The sequence below is a fragment of the Eptatretus burgeri genome, chromosome 18, assembly GCF_056783735.1.
Source record: "Eptatretus burgeri isolate ZD-2024b chromosome 18, Ebu_testis_v1, whole genome shotgun sequence".
NCBI classification, from domain to species: domain Eukaryota; kingdom Metazoa; phylum Chordata; class Myxini; order Myxiniformes; family Myxinidae; genus Eptatretus; species Eptatretus burgeri.
The window spans coordinates 35,698,804-35,715,343 of NC_140978.1; the positions used below are offsets into that span (position 1 = coordinate 35,698,804).

The window sequence follows — 16,540 nt, forward strand, 5'->3', positions numbered from 1 at the left end:
CATGAGACAACACCACACCTGATTTTCACACAAACACAGTCGCTGAGATTGAGGGAAGTATCGCCACTTTGTAGAGCACTCTGCATTCCAGCGACATCATCTTTATGGCATCACTTTTCTCTCCGCACTCAGCTTGGCAATCGAGGAGGAAATTCACTCCTCCCCATGGATGCCACCCTCCGAGTTTTTTCCATCCTCTATCATTTTAACAATGAGCGTCAAGCAAGTAAGCAGTACATTCCATTTTGAAAGTCTTTGGTATGACTCAGCTGGGGTTTCAACTGCTGACCTCCCAGACTTTCTTTAACGTGGTAGTTGGTGTTTTGTCATTGGCCTCGCCAGTTCCCGAATGGTAGACAGGAGGAGCTCCTGTAATCAGTCTGTGTCACCAAGTGAGTGAGTCCACACACAAATCTACTTTCATCCAGACCATTCATTCTCAGATGTCATATAATCTATATACCTTGGTTGACACTCTGCAGTTGCAAGCTCTTTGTAGTTATTTTTCTCTTTTGAAATTTGAACAAAGTTGGATAACTTTCACCATAACTAGTGAACAATGCATACACAGCTTTTGTGTGGCATCTGTGGCCATGACAAATTGTGCTTCAAGATAACATTTACAGAATTTTTTCAAGCCTTTACAGCCCACTTCAAACCACAGTCCTGACTCGCGAGGTGCCCCACAAGGCCTACGGGCTTGATTCGTTAATAAATGTGATCGGCCTCTATTTTTCTCCCACATTGGGCTGTATTGGCCATACTTGGATTATACTGGCTTGTATGTGAACCCTATTAACATTTCGCATTTCCAATCCATGGAGTTCAGAAAGCTACTTCTTCCTGCCCCATGTAGATTTGAATTTTAGAAGCTTATAGAATTCGTAGCTCAATGATGGAAAGAGAGGGGATATTTTTATTCCTTCACCTGCTCTTATTGTAAATATAGGGTGTGGCAAAAAGATGGGACAGAATTCAGGATGGAATAATTCTATAATAATGGAAGGTAATTATTGTTTTATTCTTTTTTTCATGTTGTATCAGACGAACAGGATATTTAAAAATAAATTTTGTCCTCGGGATGGCAAATTGGACACATCAAACTTGCGTTTGTGGTTGAGCAGTATTTCTTCCAAATATATTCTGTGATTTCAGCACAAAGGGAATTCAGAAGACATTTCCAAGTTATATATGCACATTCAAAAAAAAATAATCAACAGATGTGGTGGCAAGCTTCCCTGAAACAATGAGACGGGGCTACATGCTACACCGCTTGGCTATGCATGGAACTGTTGAGGCCATTTTCCTGGAAAGCCAGATTTGGAGATGTGGAATGGCCTCCCAGATCTCCTGGTCCTGCCTCCCGGCCCTCCTCATTATTTCCTACGGGGATATTTAAAAGACAGAGTGCACAGGGACAGGCCACACACTCATGGAACTGAAAGAAAACATTACAAGTGGAATTCAGACCATTCCGATAGATTTTCTTGTGAAGGTTATGGAGGGGTATGGGTATATATATATATATATATATATATATATATATATATATATATATATATATATATATATATATATATATATATATATATATATATATATATATATATATATATATATATATATATATATATATATATATATATATATAGATATATATATATATATATATATGTATATACATATATATATATATATATATATATATATATATATATATATATATATGTATATACATATACAGGACTGATGGGTAATCTGGGTATGGATGTGTATTGATTGTGATGTCTGAATGGGTCTCGGGAAAACAAAAGTTGAATGTGCTGTCGATGTTGGTTCATTCCTCACCCTACAACCTCCTTCATCCCTAAAAATGAATGTTCCTGTGCCTGCCCTACTGTTCTCTGTAATCCCCCCTCTCTTTCTCAAGGGAAATTAAGTGAATTAATTGATTGCTTAAATATAGAGGGTGTGGATAAAGCACAGGCATGATGGGCCAAATTAACCCGACTGTGTCAAAGTTCCTTGTATATCCTTATACGTTTTATTTAATTGTTCCTTTCCTATATTTTTGCCTCTATATACTTCTCCTTTTTCCATTCCTCCCTTTCCTTTAACCCCTCATCTAACATCTGCCTCCCACCTTCCCTCCCACCCACAACCTTCTTCAATTCCACTCCACCAGGCAGTGCAGGAACGCGTGTCACGTTCAATGAAGATGGTGATGCACCCGGTCGCTACAACATTTACCAGTACCAGCTGTCCAACGGCAGCGGTTCAGGTTACCGTGTTATTGGCCAGTGGGTCGAACACCTGCAACTCAATGTAAGGGCACGTTTGGTTGCTTATTAATTTTATTTTTAGTGAATGCAAGGCAGAGACACCAGTTGTTCCTTATGACTCGCATGACCTGAAACAAATGAAATTTGCAACTACGTTATGAAACAGTGGCATCAATACCATCACTTTGAAAAAAAAAAAAACACAAGATTTCTGAAAATCATCAAATTGTTAACCATATCCTTTATGGTATCCATCATTTTAAAAATTCCTTCTCCCAAGACAGTGCATGAAGTCCTTGAGTGTGACACATTGAGTGTTTCAAAGAACATTCACCAAGACTTTACCAGCTGAAGGTCTATTTTGAATTCCCTTTTGGTTTGCATTTTGTATGATGCTGCTCCATTGACTAATTTTTGTTTTTTGCATACAGAGTCAAGGCTCATGGAAGAGCTAGAACACAGAATGGATAAGGATGCAACAAAACAAAAGTAATAGCAGAAAGAAAAGAGGGGGGCGGTGTCAGCAGCAGGGCCGAGGGACAAAATGGATGAAGACAGACAACAAGGGATGCGGGTAAGGATAAGGGGTAGGGAAGCATGCAGGGAGTGCTTTATGTGGATATAGAAGCAAACTCTCAGGAAGGAAAAACTGGAAATTTGGGGAGAAGGTGGTGAGAGGGTGATTTAAGTGCCTGAATGGAAGAATGGGATTGAAGAGAATGTGGAAGTTGGTTCCACATCCAGGAAAGCAGAACAAATGAGTGGAGGTGAGTAGTGATACTGGGTTTAGGTTGATGATGGACCCCACTAGAAGGGGGTTGATGGTAGACTGAGTGAGCCCTGCAGAAACCTGGGCAGGACAAAGCACAGAGAGGGCAGAAGGTGCAAGACCAGAAAACAGGCGGAAGAAGACATCGAGACCACAGACCTGTCTGCGATGATGAAGTGATAGAACCATAGATTCAGTTTCAATGTGGGAGATGCCAATGATCTTGAAGGCCTTCCCATGGCTTCCCATGGCATCAAGCTGAGCAAGGTGTGAGGTAGGTGTTCCAGGGTGCCAGCCAAGAGGGGAGAGTCCATCAAGCTGTGGAAGAAGGCCTTGGAGGTGGATAAGAGTTCAGGTCTGCGAAGGAAGGACTTTGTATGATGGACGTTGCCCATTTTTGGAGGTCATCTTTGAAATGCAGTTTGCCCAAGAAAGATCATGGCTGGCAGTGAAACCCAGGAGCTTGAATGACTGAACTTCATCAAGAGGATTGTTAAGAAAGTAGATGGGGGTTAGGGGGGGTTGGGGTGTTACCAGATTGTCCTTTTGGAGAGAGAGTGAGAGTGTGGGATTTGTCAAGATTCAAAAACATATTCCAAGTGTTTGACCAGTTTGTGATTCTACCAAGGTCTGAAGAGAGAGAAGAGGTTGCTGCCTGTCTGGCTTAAGGATGAAGGATGTCACAGCAGAGGGTGGAGTCTTCAGCAAATAGATAACGGGGATTTTCCAGAGAGTCAGAGAGACCGTTGATGAAGATCAGGAATAGGACAGGGCCTAGAACATTGCCTTGGGGCACTCAATTCATGTTTGATTATCTTTATTTGATTTGTATTTATTTTTATCATTTCACATTTGTAGTGGGAGGAATGTCTCATGGTCATGTTTATGGATTGTTATTTGTTTGTAAATATATGGTAGAAGTGGCCAGATGTTTCAACAATTTCACAAGCTTTCTTTATTTGTGTCCACACCAAACAACAATTACAAAAACGTAATTTTACTTTTGGGGAATCTTTAATATAACAGTCTCAAAAGTGCAAATTACAAGTAAAATTACTTCACAATCTCCCTACTTTTTTGGAAATCAACATATAGAGAAATATTGTCATGATAGAAATAGAAGTTGAATGAAATTTGCATTGAACCAAGATTAAATTTACTGCTGGTTGACCACATCCAACAATACCTCCAGTAATATGTCTGGCAATACCTCTAACAATACCTCCAACAATACATTTGATAATACCTCCAACAATATTTCTAACAATACCTCAAACAATACCTCCAATAACATGTCAGACAATACCTCCAACAATATATCCAACAATACTTCCAACAATACCTCCAATAATGTGTCTGATAATACCTCCAACTATATGTCCAACAATATGTCCAACAAAACCTCCAATAATACGTCGGACAATACCTCCGACAATATGTCCAACATTACGTCTGATCATACCTCCAACAATACATCTGAAAATACCTCCACAAATATGTCTAATAATAGCTCAAACAATACATCTGATAACACCTCCACAATATGTCTAACAATAGCTTGAACAATACCTCCAATAATACGTCGGACAATACCTCCAACAATATGTCTAACAATACTTCTAACAATACCTTCAATAATATATCCAACAATACATCTGATAATACCTCCAACAATACATCTGATAATACCTCCAACAATACCTCCAACAATATGTCGAACAATAGCTCCAACAATATGTCTAACAATACCTCTAACCATACCTCGAACAATACCTCCAACAATACTTCTGATAATATCTCGAACAATTCCTCCGACAATATGTCCAACAATACATCTGATAATACCTCCAACAATACGTCAGACAACATCTCCAACAATATGTCCAACAAATTTCCAACGATACCTTCAATAATATGTCCAACAATACATCTGATTCAACCTCCAACAATACGTGTGATAATACCTCCAACAATATGTCTGATAATACCTCCAACAATATGTCGAGCAATGTGTCTAACAATAGCTCCAACAATACCTCAAACAATACCTCCAATAATACGTCCAACAATACGTCTGATAATACCTCCAACAATATGTCCTAACAATACCTCGAACAAAACCTCCAATAATACGTCGGACAATACCTCCAACAATATGTCAAACAATACTTCCAACAATACCTTCAATAATATATCCAACAATACATCTGATAATACCCCCAACAATACGTCTGATAATACCTCCAACAATATGTCTAACAATACCTCAAACAATACCTCCAATAACATGTCGGACAATACCTCCAACAATATATCCAACAATATTTCCAACAATACCTCCAATAATATGTCTGATAATACCTCCAACAATATATCTAACAATACCTCAAACAAAACCTCCAATAACACTTCGTACAATACCTCCAACAATAAGTACAACAATACTTCTAACAATACCTTCAATAATATGTCCAACAATACTTCTAACAATACCTTCAATAATATGTCCAACAATACATCTCAGAATAGCTTCAACAATACGTCTGACAATTCCTCCAACAGTACCTCCAACAATAGCTCCAACAATATGTCTAACAATAGCTCTAACAATACCTCTAACAATACTTCCAACAATACGTCTGATAACACCTCCACAATATGTCTAAAATACCTCAAACAATACCTCCAATAATACGTTGGACAATAGCTCCAACAATATGTCAAAAATACTTCTAACAATACCTTCAATAATATATCCAACAATACATCTGATAATACCTCCAACAATACGTCTGATAATACCTCCAACAATACCTCCAACAATATGTCCAACAATATGTCCAACAATAGCTCCAACAATATGTCGAACAATACCTCTAACAATACCTCCAACAATACGTCTGATAATATCTCGAACAATTCCTCCGACAATACGCCCAACAATACATCTGAAAATAACTCAAACAATAGCTCAAACAACATGTTTCATATTGCCTCCAACAATACCTCCAACAAAACATCTGATAATACCTCCAACAATACGTCAGACAACATCTCCAACAATATGTCCAACAATACTTCCAACGATACCTTCAATAATATGTCCAACAATACATCTGATTAAACCCCCAACAATACGTGTGATAATACCTCCAACAATACCTCCAACAATACCTCCAACAATACGTCAGGTAATATCTCCAACAATATGTCGAGCAATGTGTCTAACAATTGCTCTAACAATACCTCAAACAATACCTCCAATAATACGTCCAACAATACGTCTGATAATACCTCCAACAATATGTCCTAACAATAATTCGAACAATACCTCCAACAATACGTCTGATAATACCTCGAACAATATGTCCTAACAATAACTCGAACAATAACTCCAACAATACGTCCAACAATACATTTGAAAATAACTCGAACAATTGCTCTTACAACAAGTCTCATAATGCCTCTAACAATACATCTGATAATACCGCCAACAATACGTCAGGCAACATCTCCAACAATATGTCCAACAATACGTCTGATAATACCTCTAAAAATACCTCCAACAATACATCCAACAATACGCCCAACAATACGTCCAACTATACATCCAACAATACATCAGAGAATACCTCCAACAATACATCGGACAATACCTTCAATAATGTTTGTAATAATACCTCCAATTGTACCTTTGACAATACATCTGATAATTCCTCTTCCAATACCTCCAACAATATGTTTGATAATACCTCTGACAATACCTCCAACAATATGTCTGATAATACCTCTGACAATACCTCCAACAATATGTCTGCTCATACCTCCAACAATACCTCCAACAATTTCTCCAACAATAAGTTGGATAATAGCTTGAACAATACCTCCAACAATATGTCTGATAATACCTCCAATAATACATCTGATAACACCTCTAACAATACCTCCAACAAATACATCTGATAATACGTCGAACAACACCTCTAAAAATACATCTGACAATACCTCCAACAATACGCCCAACAATACGTCCAACTATACATCCAACAATACATCGGAGAATACCTTCAACAATGTTTGTGATAATACCTCCAATTGTACCTCTAACAATACATCTGATAATTCCTCTTCCAATACCTCCAACAATATGTTTGATAATACCTCTGACAATACCTCCAACAATTCCTCCAACAATAAGTCTGATAATAGCTCGAACAATACCTCCAACAATATGTCTGATAATACCTCCAACAATATCTCTGATAACACTTCTAACAATACCTCCAACAAATACATCTGATAATACCTCAAACAATACGTCTGATAATACCTCCAACAATACGTCTGTTAATTCCTCCAACAATACCACAAACAATACCTCTCACAATACCTCCAACAATATGTCTGATAATACCTACAACAATACGTCTGATAATACCTCCAACATTACCTCCGACAATCCCTCAAACAATACCTTTTAACAATACCTCCAACAATACCTCCAACAATGCCTCTAACAATACCTCCAACAATATGTCTGATAATATCTCGAACAGTACCTCCAACAATACGTCTGATAATACCTCCAACATCACCTCCAACAATCCCTCAAACAATACCTTTTAACAATACCTCCCACAATACCTCTAACAATACCTCCAACAATACCTCTAACAATACCTCCAACAATATGTCTGATAATATCTCTAACAGTACCTCCAACAATACGTCAGACAATACCTCCACAAACACCTCCACCTTTCTTGCCACCATTAATTGCACAAGTGTGTCTCAGCAGAATAAGCAGTGATATAACCAGGAGAAATAGCCTGGGAATAAATAAGAAGAGAGTTGAGATGGTATTCAGGCAAGGGTATTAATTTACTCACCGGTTAGTTACTTCCATCACCGAAGGTGGATGAAGTTTATGTTTTCACCCTTGTTTGTTTGTGTGCCTGTTTATGAGTAGGATACCTCAAAAGGTTATGGACAGATTCGGACAAAACTTGGTGGACAGGTTGATGTGTGACAAGAATGCATTAATTAGATTTTGGTGAGAATCCGGATCCAGATACGAGAATTTTTTTTGAAGCGATTCCTCACCATTGAGAGATGAAGCCAATAACGACACATAACACTATTGGTCAAAAAGTTGTGGATGAGTTATGACAAAACTAGGTGGATGAGTTGGGGAGGCTACAAGAGAAGCTGAGTATATTTTGATGCAGATTGGGCCTATCAGTGGGATACAAAACTTAAACTGTTCAGCCAGGCGGAGGTATGCGTTCTACTGAGTGCCGTTTCTCATTTAATGTGGCGTTGGTGTTATGCAGGCATGATGTTCCAAATAGCCTCCTCCTGCATCATACACTACATGGCCAAAAGTATGCAGACACCCCTTCTAATTGGTGGATTCGGCTATTTCAGCCACACACATTGTGGACAGGTGTATAAAATCAATCACACAGCCATGCAATCTCCACAGACAAACATTGGCAGTAGAATGGGCCATACTGACGAGCTCAGTGACTGTCACCGTGGCACCGCCATAGGATGCCACCTTTCCAACAAGTCAATTCATCAAATGTCTGCCCAGCTCGAGATGTCCCAGTGAACTGTAAGTGCTGTTATTGTAAAGTGGAAATGTCTAGGAGCAACAACAGCTCAGCTGCAAAGTGGAAGGCCACACAAGCTCACAGAACGGGACCACCAAGTGCTGAAGCGCGTAGCGCAGAAAAATCGTCTGATATCGGATGCATCACTCATTACTGAGTTCCAAACTACCTCTGGAAGCAATGTCAGCACAAGCACTGTTCATTGAGAGCTTCATGAAAGGGGTTTCCATGGCTGAGCAACCGCACACAAGCCTAAGATCACCATGCACAATGCCAGGCGTCGACTGGAGTGTTGTAAAGCTCACTGCCATTGGACTCTGGAACAGTGGAAACACGTTTTCTGGAAGGATGAATCACGCTTCACCATCTCGCAGTCCGATGGATGAATCTGGGTTTTGCGGATGCCAGGAGAATGCTACCTACCCGAATGCAAAGTGCCAACTGCAAAGTTTGGTGGAAGAGGAATAATGGTCTGGGGCTATTTTTAATGGTTCTGCCTCGGCCCCTTAGTTCCAGTGAAGGGAAATCTTCACACTGTAGCATACAATGACATTCTAGAGAATGCTGTGCTTCCAACTTTGTGGCAAAAGTTTGGCGAAGGCCCTTTCCTGTTTCAGCATGACAATGCCTCCATGTACAAAGTGAGGTCAATACAGAAATGGTTTGTCGAGATCTGTGTGTAAGACCGTGACTGGCCTGCACAGAGCTCTGACCTCAACAACATTGAACACCTTTGGGATGAATTGGAATGCTGACTGCGAGCCAGACCTAATCACCTAACATCAGTGCCTGACCTCACTCATGGTCTTGTGTCTGAATGGAAGTAAGTCCCCACAGCAATGTTCCAACATCTAGTGGAAAGCCTTCCCAGAAGAGTGGAGGCTGTTATAGCAGCAAAGTGGGGGGGACCAACTCCATATTAATGCCCATGATTTTGGAATGAGATGTTGGTCGAGCAGGTGTCCACATTCTTTTGGCCATTTAGTGTATTTCCTTGTTATAGCTTTGTGGCAGGCTCACCAAAAGCCCAGCAGTTGGCGCTGCCCAGTCCCTGCCCCACATCTCATCATCACTAACTTTCTAATGCATGAAGTCCTTTCTCCTTTCGCCTGAAAACACCGATCCCTGCTCCTAAACCCGGCCCTGACTGCTCCCCTGCACTCATTCGTTGCTCTTTTTCCCCACCTGTGGAACCAACTTCCTCAATCTCTTCAATTGCATTCTTCTCTCCAAGGCTACAAGACAGCTGTTCACCACCATCTCAGGTCATTCCGCATCCACAACCATGATCTTTTCTACCTCCATTAACCTTCTCCAAGCCCACATCTTTTGAGGTTTCTAGTTTTTCCTTCCACTTCGTTGATTCAGAGTTTGTGGCTGCATATCCATCTTGTTCACCCCCTATGACCTCCCCTTGCTCTCATTCTTTCCCCACGTACCTTATTCCTCAAGTCTCCCTGAATTTTGGCCCTGAGCACTGCATTTGGTGCACCTCCATCCCCCTATATTTAAATTGAATAACTGCAAAACTGGAGGTTCTTGGAAGTATTGTGACAGACGATTTGTGTTCTCGTGTTCAAGTTTATAATTAAAGTTAAATCAAACAAAGATTGTAAAAGTTATATAAATAAATTAATTCTGGGTTTTCCCGCCATTTTCTACAGCATCTATTACATCACCCGATCGAACACGTTACATTAGTTATTTGTGCCTGTTGTTTGTGTCCTTTATGACATTCTTAAAACAGTACGTTTCCTGTCGGGAATGATTTCCAATTTTGTTTGACTGTCAGACAGGGAGACACAGTCGAAATAGTATCTCATTCCTCTCTGTGCATCTGCAATCGGGACAAATTCAGAGCCAAAGTACTGCAAACCTTCAGGTTCATTTTCCGATTCGTGTTCAAAATATAACATTCAATTTAAATCACTTGTTCCTCGATCATAAGCTCACGATCGTAAACTGATAAGACGGACAGACGGCCGCACATGAACCAATTCCTTAACCCTGCTTTTCAATTCACGTGTGTGGGGTAATTGTGTGTCATGGTGAGTGTGGTCTCTTGAAACACATTTCAATGTTAGTTTTAAACCAGATTTCAGCTTTTTGGGGAAGTATTTTCAAACCAGACAAACTTAGATTGACTTCAAACATCAGACTTCAACGTCGTTCTTGACGATGTTTTGGCAAACCGTCTGTTTAGATGCAGAAATGTTGTGAAATATCTCGAAAAAGTATCTCGTGAATGTAAATGACAAGTAAGAAAAGAAGGCTATGGGAAACGATCTACTAAAAAAGGGTAAGGTTGTTCAACACTTGATAATGGATATCTCTTTGACAACACATTGTTATTGGGTAGAAACTCCATTGCTCCACTTCTGACACCATCTCATAAGAGAGCATTCATTCATCACGGCTCACTCCTCACAAAATATTTCCCAGGAAAGTTTCTTCCCAGCATTCTGACACTGATTGAATTTGTCCTGGCAGTTTGCCACAAGGTACAATAACTTTTGCAACACTTGGTGGCACAAAGTATCATCATTGAGGTGGATGTTGAGGCGGTCCTGAATTTGTTTTGTCATCCTGTTGGCTGAATGCTCCATTGCCATTGTTGACTTGGAGTTCATGTTGATACTTCGTGGTGTCAGTATTCCTCGAATATTTTTCTTCTTCTCATCGATGTTAGCTTATTTCAGCTCAATTACAAACTGAAGGCATCAGTGTAGCTGCCCAGCTGGCAAGACACAGGATTGATATTTGGATCATCAAGTGGTCTTCATCCGGAATTGTGCAGGCACCACGTACCAGGTCTCCCCCCGATGGGAGATGGCTTCATGTGACTGCAGTAATCAGATGGTGAGATCGAACATCGTTTTCATCTTTACTTTGCATGTGCTATTGGATGGAGTGAGACCTGTATGTGTGTGGACTTGTCTTACATTTTTTTTATTCGGTTGGCAGGATAGCCCAGAAGTAGGCACACGCGCTTCTGAGCTGTCTAGCCTGGGTTTGAATCTCAGCCCAGCTTTAAATTGGCACCCCGGTGTTTTGCAGGTAGGGCGATTCATCCATGTGTCTGCCATCCCTCGGATGGGCGTTAAACTGGCGTCCCGTCTGCCGGAATTAGTTGGTGGACGTTAAAGATCTCATGGTGTCCTTCGCGAAGAGTAGGCAAGCTATCGTGAACACCACAGCCAAATTTAAATTCCTGAACTAACCTGCAGGGGGCACTGCATCAGCAGCACAGCTGGCTACCCAGAGCCATGTGCTACATATGAAAGAAGAAGCTTATTTATTTTAATAATAAAGAATATGTCACATCATTGACACATAAACACGAACTTGTATACACATTACTTACACTATGCCACTTCGGCTTCCTTGTGCTGTAATTTGGTGAACTAGTACGGGCCCGTAGGTGCGTGCCCGTAGGTGAGTGCCAGTATGTGCAGCCTCTCTCTCTCTCAAACCTCGAAAAGGCACATCCGCGGTCCCCAGCAATATTCCTGGCAAGTTTCAATCGTGCAAAATAAATGATAAATGATAAATAAATAAATAAATAAATAAACAAACATTAATTGTGATGTCATTCGTGATGTCATAGCACCGTGTCCTGTCATTGGTCGACAGATAAATGGCCGTAATTGGGAACCGCTCGTCCAATTAATATCAAACCTTGAAAAGGCACATCTGCGGGGCCTCGGCAATATTCCTGGCAAGTTTCAATCAGATCGGACCGGCGGTCGTCGAGAAACTGCGGTCGCAGACAGACAGACAAACAGACACACACACACAGATTGCTGGAATTATAGATAGACTAGTGCGGGCCCGTGGGGGCGGGCCCGTGGGGGCGGGCCCGTAGGTGCGTGCCAGTATGTGCAGCTTCGTGCCTGCAGTATCAGGTCCCCAGCATCAATTTTGACGTCATATCAAACGAAGAAGAATTGTGACACCCCCTCTCTCTTGCCCCCCTCTCCCCCTCCTCTGTCCCCCCTCCTCTCTCACCCCACCTCTCTCCCTCCCCTCTCTCCCTCCCCTCTCTTGCCCCCCTCTTCCCCCTTCTCTCCCCCTCCTCTCTCCCTCCCCTCTCTTGCCCCACCTCTCACCCCCCTCTCTCCCCTCCTCTCTCCCTTCTTTTGCCCCCCTCTCACCCCCCTCTCGCCCTTCTCTCTCCCCCTCCTCTCTCCCTCCCCTCTCTTTCCCCCCTCTCACCCCCTCTCTCGCCCTTCTCTCCCCCTCCTCTCTCCCTTCTCTTGCCCCCTCTCATCCCCCCTCTCGCCCTTCTCTCTCCCTCCTCCTCTGTCCCTCCTCCTCTCTCCCTCCCCTCTCTTGCCACCCCCTCTCACCCTTCTCTCTCCCCCGTCCTCTCTCCCTTCTCTTGCTCCCCTCTCGCCCTTCTCTCTCCCCCCTCCTCTCTCCCCTCTCTTGCCCCCTCTTTCACCCCCTCTCTTGCCCTTCTCTCTCCCCCTCCTCTCTCCCTTCTCTCTCCCCCTCCTCTCGCCCTTCTCTCTCCCTCCTCTCTCTTGCCACCCCTCTCACTCCCCTCTTTCCCCCTCTCACCCCTTCCTCTCTCCCCCTTCCTCTGTCCCCCTCCCCTCTCTTGCCCCCCTCACCCCCTCTCTCGCCCTTCTTTCTCGCCCCCTCTCTCCCCCTCCTCTCTCCTCCCTCATCTCTCGTCCCTCTCTCTGTAAATGTATTCACAAATGTCTACCAAGCACAACGATTAATTCCAACTATGGAAAAAAAACAGCTTTCAAACACTTGGGAAACTGCTGTTTCCCTCGGGAAAATTCAAACCTTGGGATTAATTAATAATTTGAATAATAATCAAACCTTGGGAGTTTGGCACATACCCAGGTATGGCACATACCCAGAGAAAGGCACATACCCAGGTCCCCAGTGTCGATTGTGACGTCATACCAAATGAAGAAGAATTGTGGGGTCAATCCTTCAAAAAAAATTAATTGTGACGTCATTCGTGACGTCATTGCACCGTGTCCTGTCATTGGTTCACAGATACATGGCCGTAACTTGGGAACCGCTCGTCCGATCAATATCAAACCTCGAAAAGGCACATCCACGGGTCCCCGGCAATATTCCTGGCAAGTTTCAATGAGATCGGCCCAGCGGTCGACGAGAAACGGCGGTCGCAGATACAGACAAACAGACAGACAAACAGACAGACAAACAGACAGACACACACACAGAGATTGCTGGAATAATAGATAGATTGTGCAGTGTCAATCTACACCACATACTCTGCACCGCCCTTCACCGGTATTACCATTAAAATATGCAATACTGCATCATCGTAAACTAGCAGAGTACCCACCCTACAGGCAGTCTTGTTTCAAAGCATGCAACACGTTCTTCTGACGCATCCCTTTATTTGGGCAGTGTATAGGCAACAGACCGCTGGCTGCTTCGATCACTCCCGAAAATAAAATAAAAATAACCTGGGTTACGTGTATGAAGCAAACACATGCACACTGCAAATGTACACACATAATCCATCGTGGTTGGAGAGCTCAGATAATTCCGATTGCACCTTCCCCCAACCTCCCAAAGGAAGAAAATGTCAAGATGGACGAAAAACAATAAATTTCAAAACTTGATGCAGTCAAATGAAACTTGCAACCTTCAGGGTGCCCTCATTAATCCCTGAAAGTTTCAGCTTCCCAGGTCACATGCTGTCGCAGGAGTATATGAAACATTCAGCATGTTGTACATTCATACAAAAAACATACATGCCTGGGGTTGGCTACATGGTTCAGGTAATGTGCTTGAGATTCAAGGATCCTGAATTCAAATTCCCCAGTGGTGTTGAATTAAAACCAGATGGGGTTGACTCTGCCTGTCATCCTTCCGAGATCGGCAAAATGAGTGCCAGCATGCTGGTAACTTGTGTCGGAGTGGTGACCCGTCCAGGATTGTGTCCAATAGCCAAGGATACTGCTTAGGCAGAACCAATACTCTGTACAGTGTATGTTCCCAATGGATGGATGGATGGATGGATGGATACAACATTTCAACATACTTTCCTTTCATTATATTGAGATTCTTGCACACACACATGTATGCCCAAACGCACGTACACACAGTCACACACACTCCGAACACACTCTCATATAGAAAATAGGCCCAAAATAAGTTGGAATTACATATATATATATATATATATATATATATATATATATATATATATATATATATATATATATATATATATATATATATATATATATATATATATACACATATATGTATATATATATATATATATATATATATATATATATATGTATATATATATATATATATATATATATGTATATATACATATATGTATACTATTTTTATATATATATATATACATATATGTATACTATTTTTATATATATATATATATATATATATATATTGTTGTGGTTACCAAATTCGCAAACCACCATTCAGGTCCCTTAGGTGAGATATCTCGGTAAGTATATGTGTAGTTAGGCCCAAACCCATTGTCAAGAGGGAATAAATGTCATTCATGAGGGCTGCGACTCTTCAGGATAGCCGTTTTTCTTTTACTATCTTTATTTTGAACCAACCGCCATTATTACCACCACCAACCACGTCTCAACAGCCATCACAACAACAACCACCAACCACAACGCCGCTTCACCACAACCGCCACGACCTTTACCGTCACAACTCGCCACCATCGCATCACCGTCATCTCGCGCCACTCGTGGGCACCGATGCTGGACTCGTGTAGGGCGCGCACCGAGCAGCCTGTTCAAAAACATCACGGATTTTCCGCAGAAAAACGGATCAAAAACGACTCACGCCCACTTTTGTTCCGTCCAATCGGTGAGCGAGGGGCGGTTTGGCCCCGCCTCCAGGGCGTTGGAGGGCGGTCGCTATATGCAAATTCATGGATCAAAAAGCATTCACGCCCACTTTTCCTCGGGCCAATGGGGAGCGAGGTGAAAGGTCGGAGGCAGAGGGTCAAGGGTGGAAGAGCGAAGCCACGGGGCTTATAAAAACGACTGCGTTCGTCAGACAAGTTCAGTTGAGTTGGAAGCGGAGGAAGAGTTGAGTTTGCAGTTGGGAGTTCGCAGTTGGGAGTTCGCGGAGTCGGAGTGAAGAGGACGGAGCTGTGGAGAGGCGGCGGCGGCGAAGGCGGACGAGGGGGTGCTCGCGTCGGATTCGGGGAACTGCGGAGAGAAAGGCCGGCGGCGCGACCGAGGTCGTGGTGGAGACGCTCGTCGCGGGACCCGTGATTTTGTGAAATCCTCCTTTCCCCGAGCATCAGCAACCCCCTCCTGTTTCCCCCCGCGCTGAGATAGTGCGACAAAAGGGGGCCCCCTTCCCACCCCCTACCAGACACTGTCCGCGAGGCCCGCGGAGTTGAGGCACCACCGCCGCTCCGCGTCTCATCATCAGACGGGTAGGCCCGACACGGTCTCGGCCCCAGGCCCGCCTGCCCCCTCATCCTGGAGGGTGGTTCTCTTTTCTTTTGCTTTGGGAATGTGTTGTCGGCGCCGTCTGTGAAGTAAAATTGTATAAGTGTTGCCGAGTGCCCGGTAGTCGGATAGATCTGCATTGTCGCATTTGCTTTTTGTCTTCTTCTTTTCCATGTGCTTTTGGTGGAATTGTATATGTGTGCTTTCCGTTCATCGCGAAATAAATGTGCTTATTATTGAACTGTTTTCCCGCTTCGCTTCGTCATTTCTTTCATTGAATCCTCATCTTGCTTCACGTAAAGGGTTGGTCGTGGGTTAAGACGCCCGATAATTAATCGAACCGTCGAGGTCGACGAATAACACCGCTCGGTTATCCCGATAGTACGGAACGGGTCGCTTAAGTGGCCCGTGTCCGAA

General features: G+C 42.6%; 1 protein-coding gene across 1 annotated transcript in view; it reads left to right on the top strand.

The window, feature by feature from the left end:
- The window catches only part of LOC147008869 (metabotropic glutamate receptor 8-like), a 579,707-nt gene that overhangs the window by 504,810 nt on the left and 58,357 nt on the right, over nt 1-16,540 (top strand). Inside the window, exon 8 of the mRNA XM_085863764.1 lies at nt 2,186-2,325. Within this exon, the coding sequence (XP_085719890.1) occupies nt 2,186-2,325 (140 nt within the window). The remainder of the gene's footprint in view (nt 1-2,185; nt 2,326-16,540) is intronic.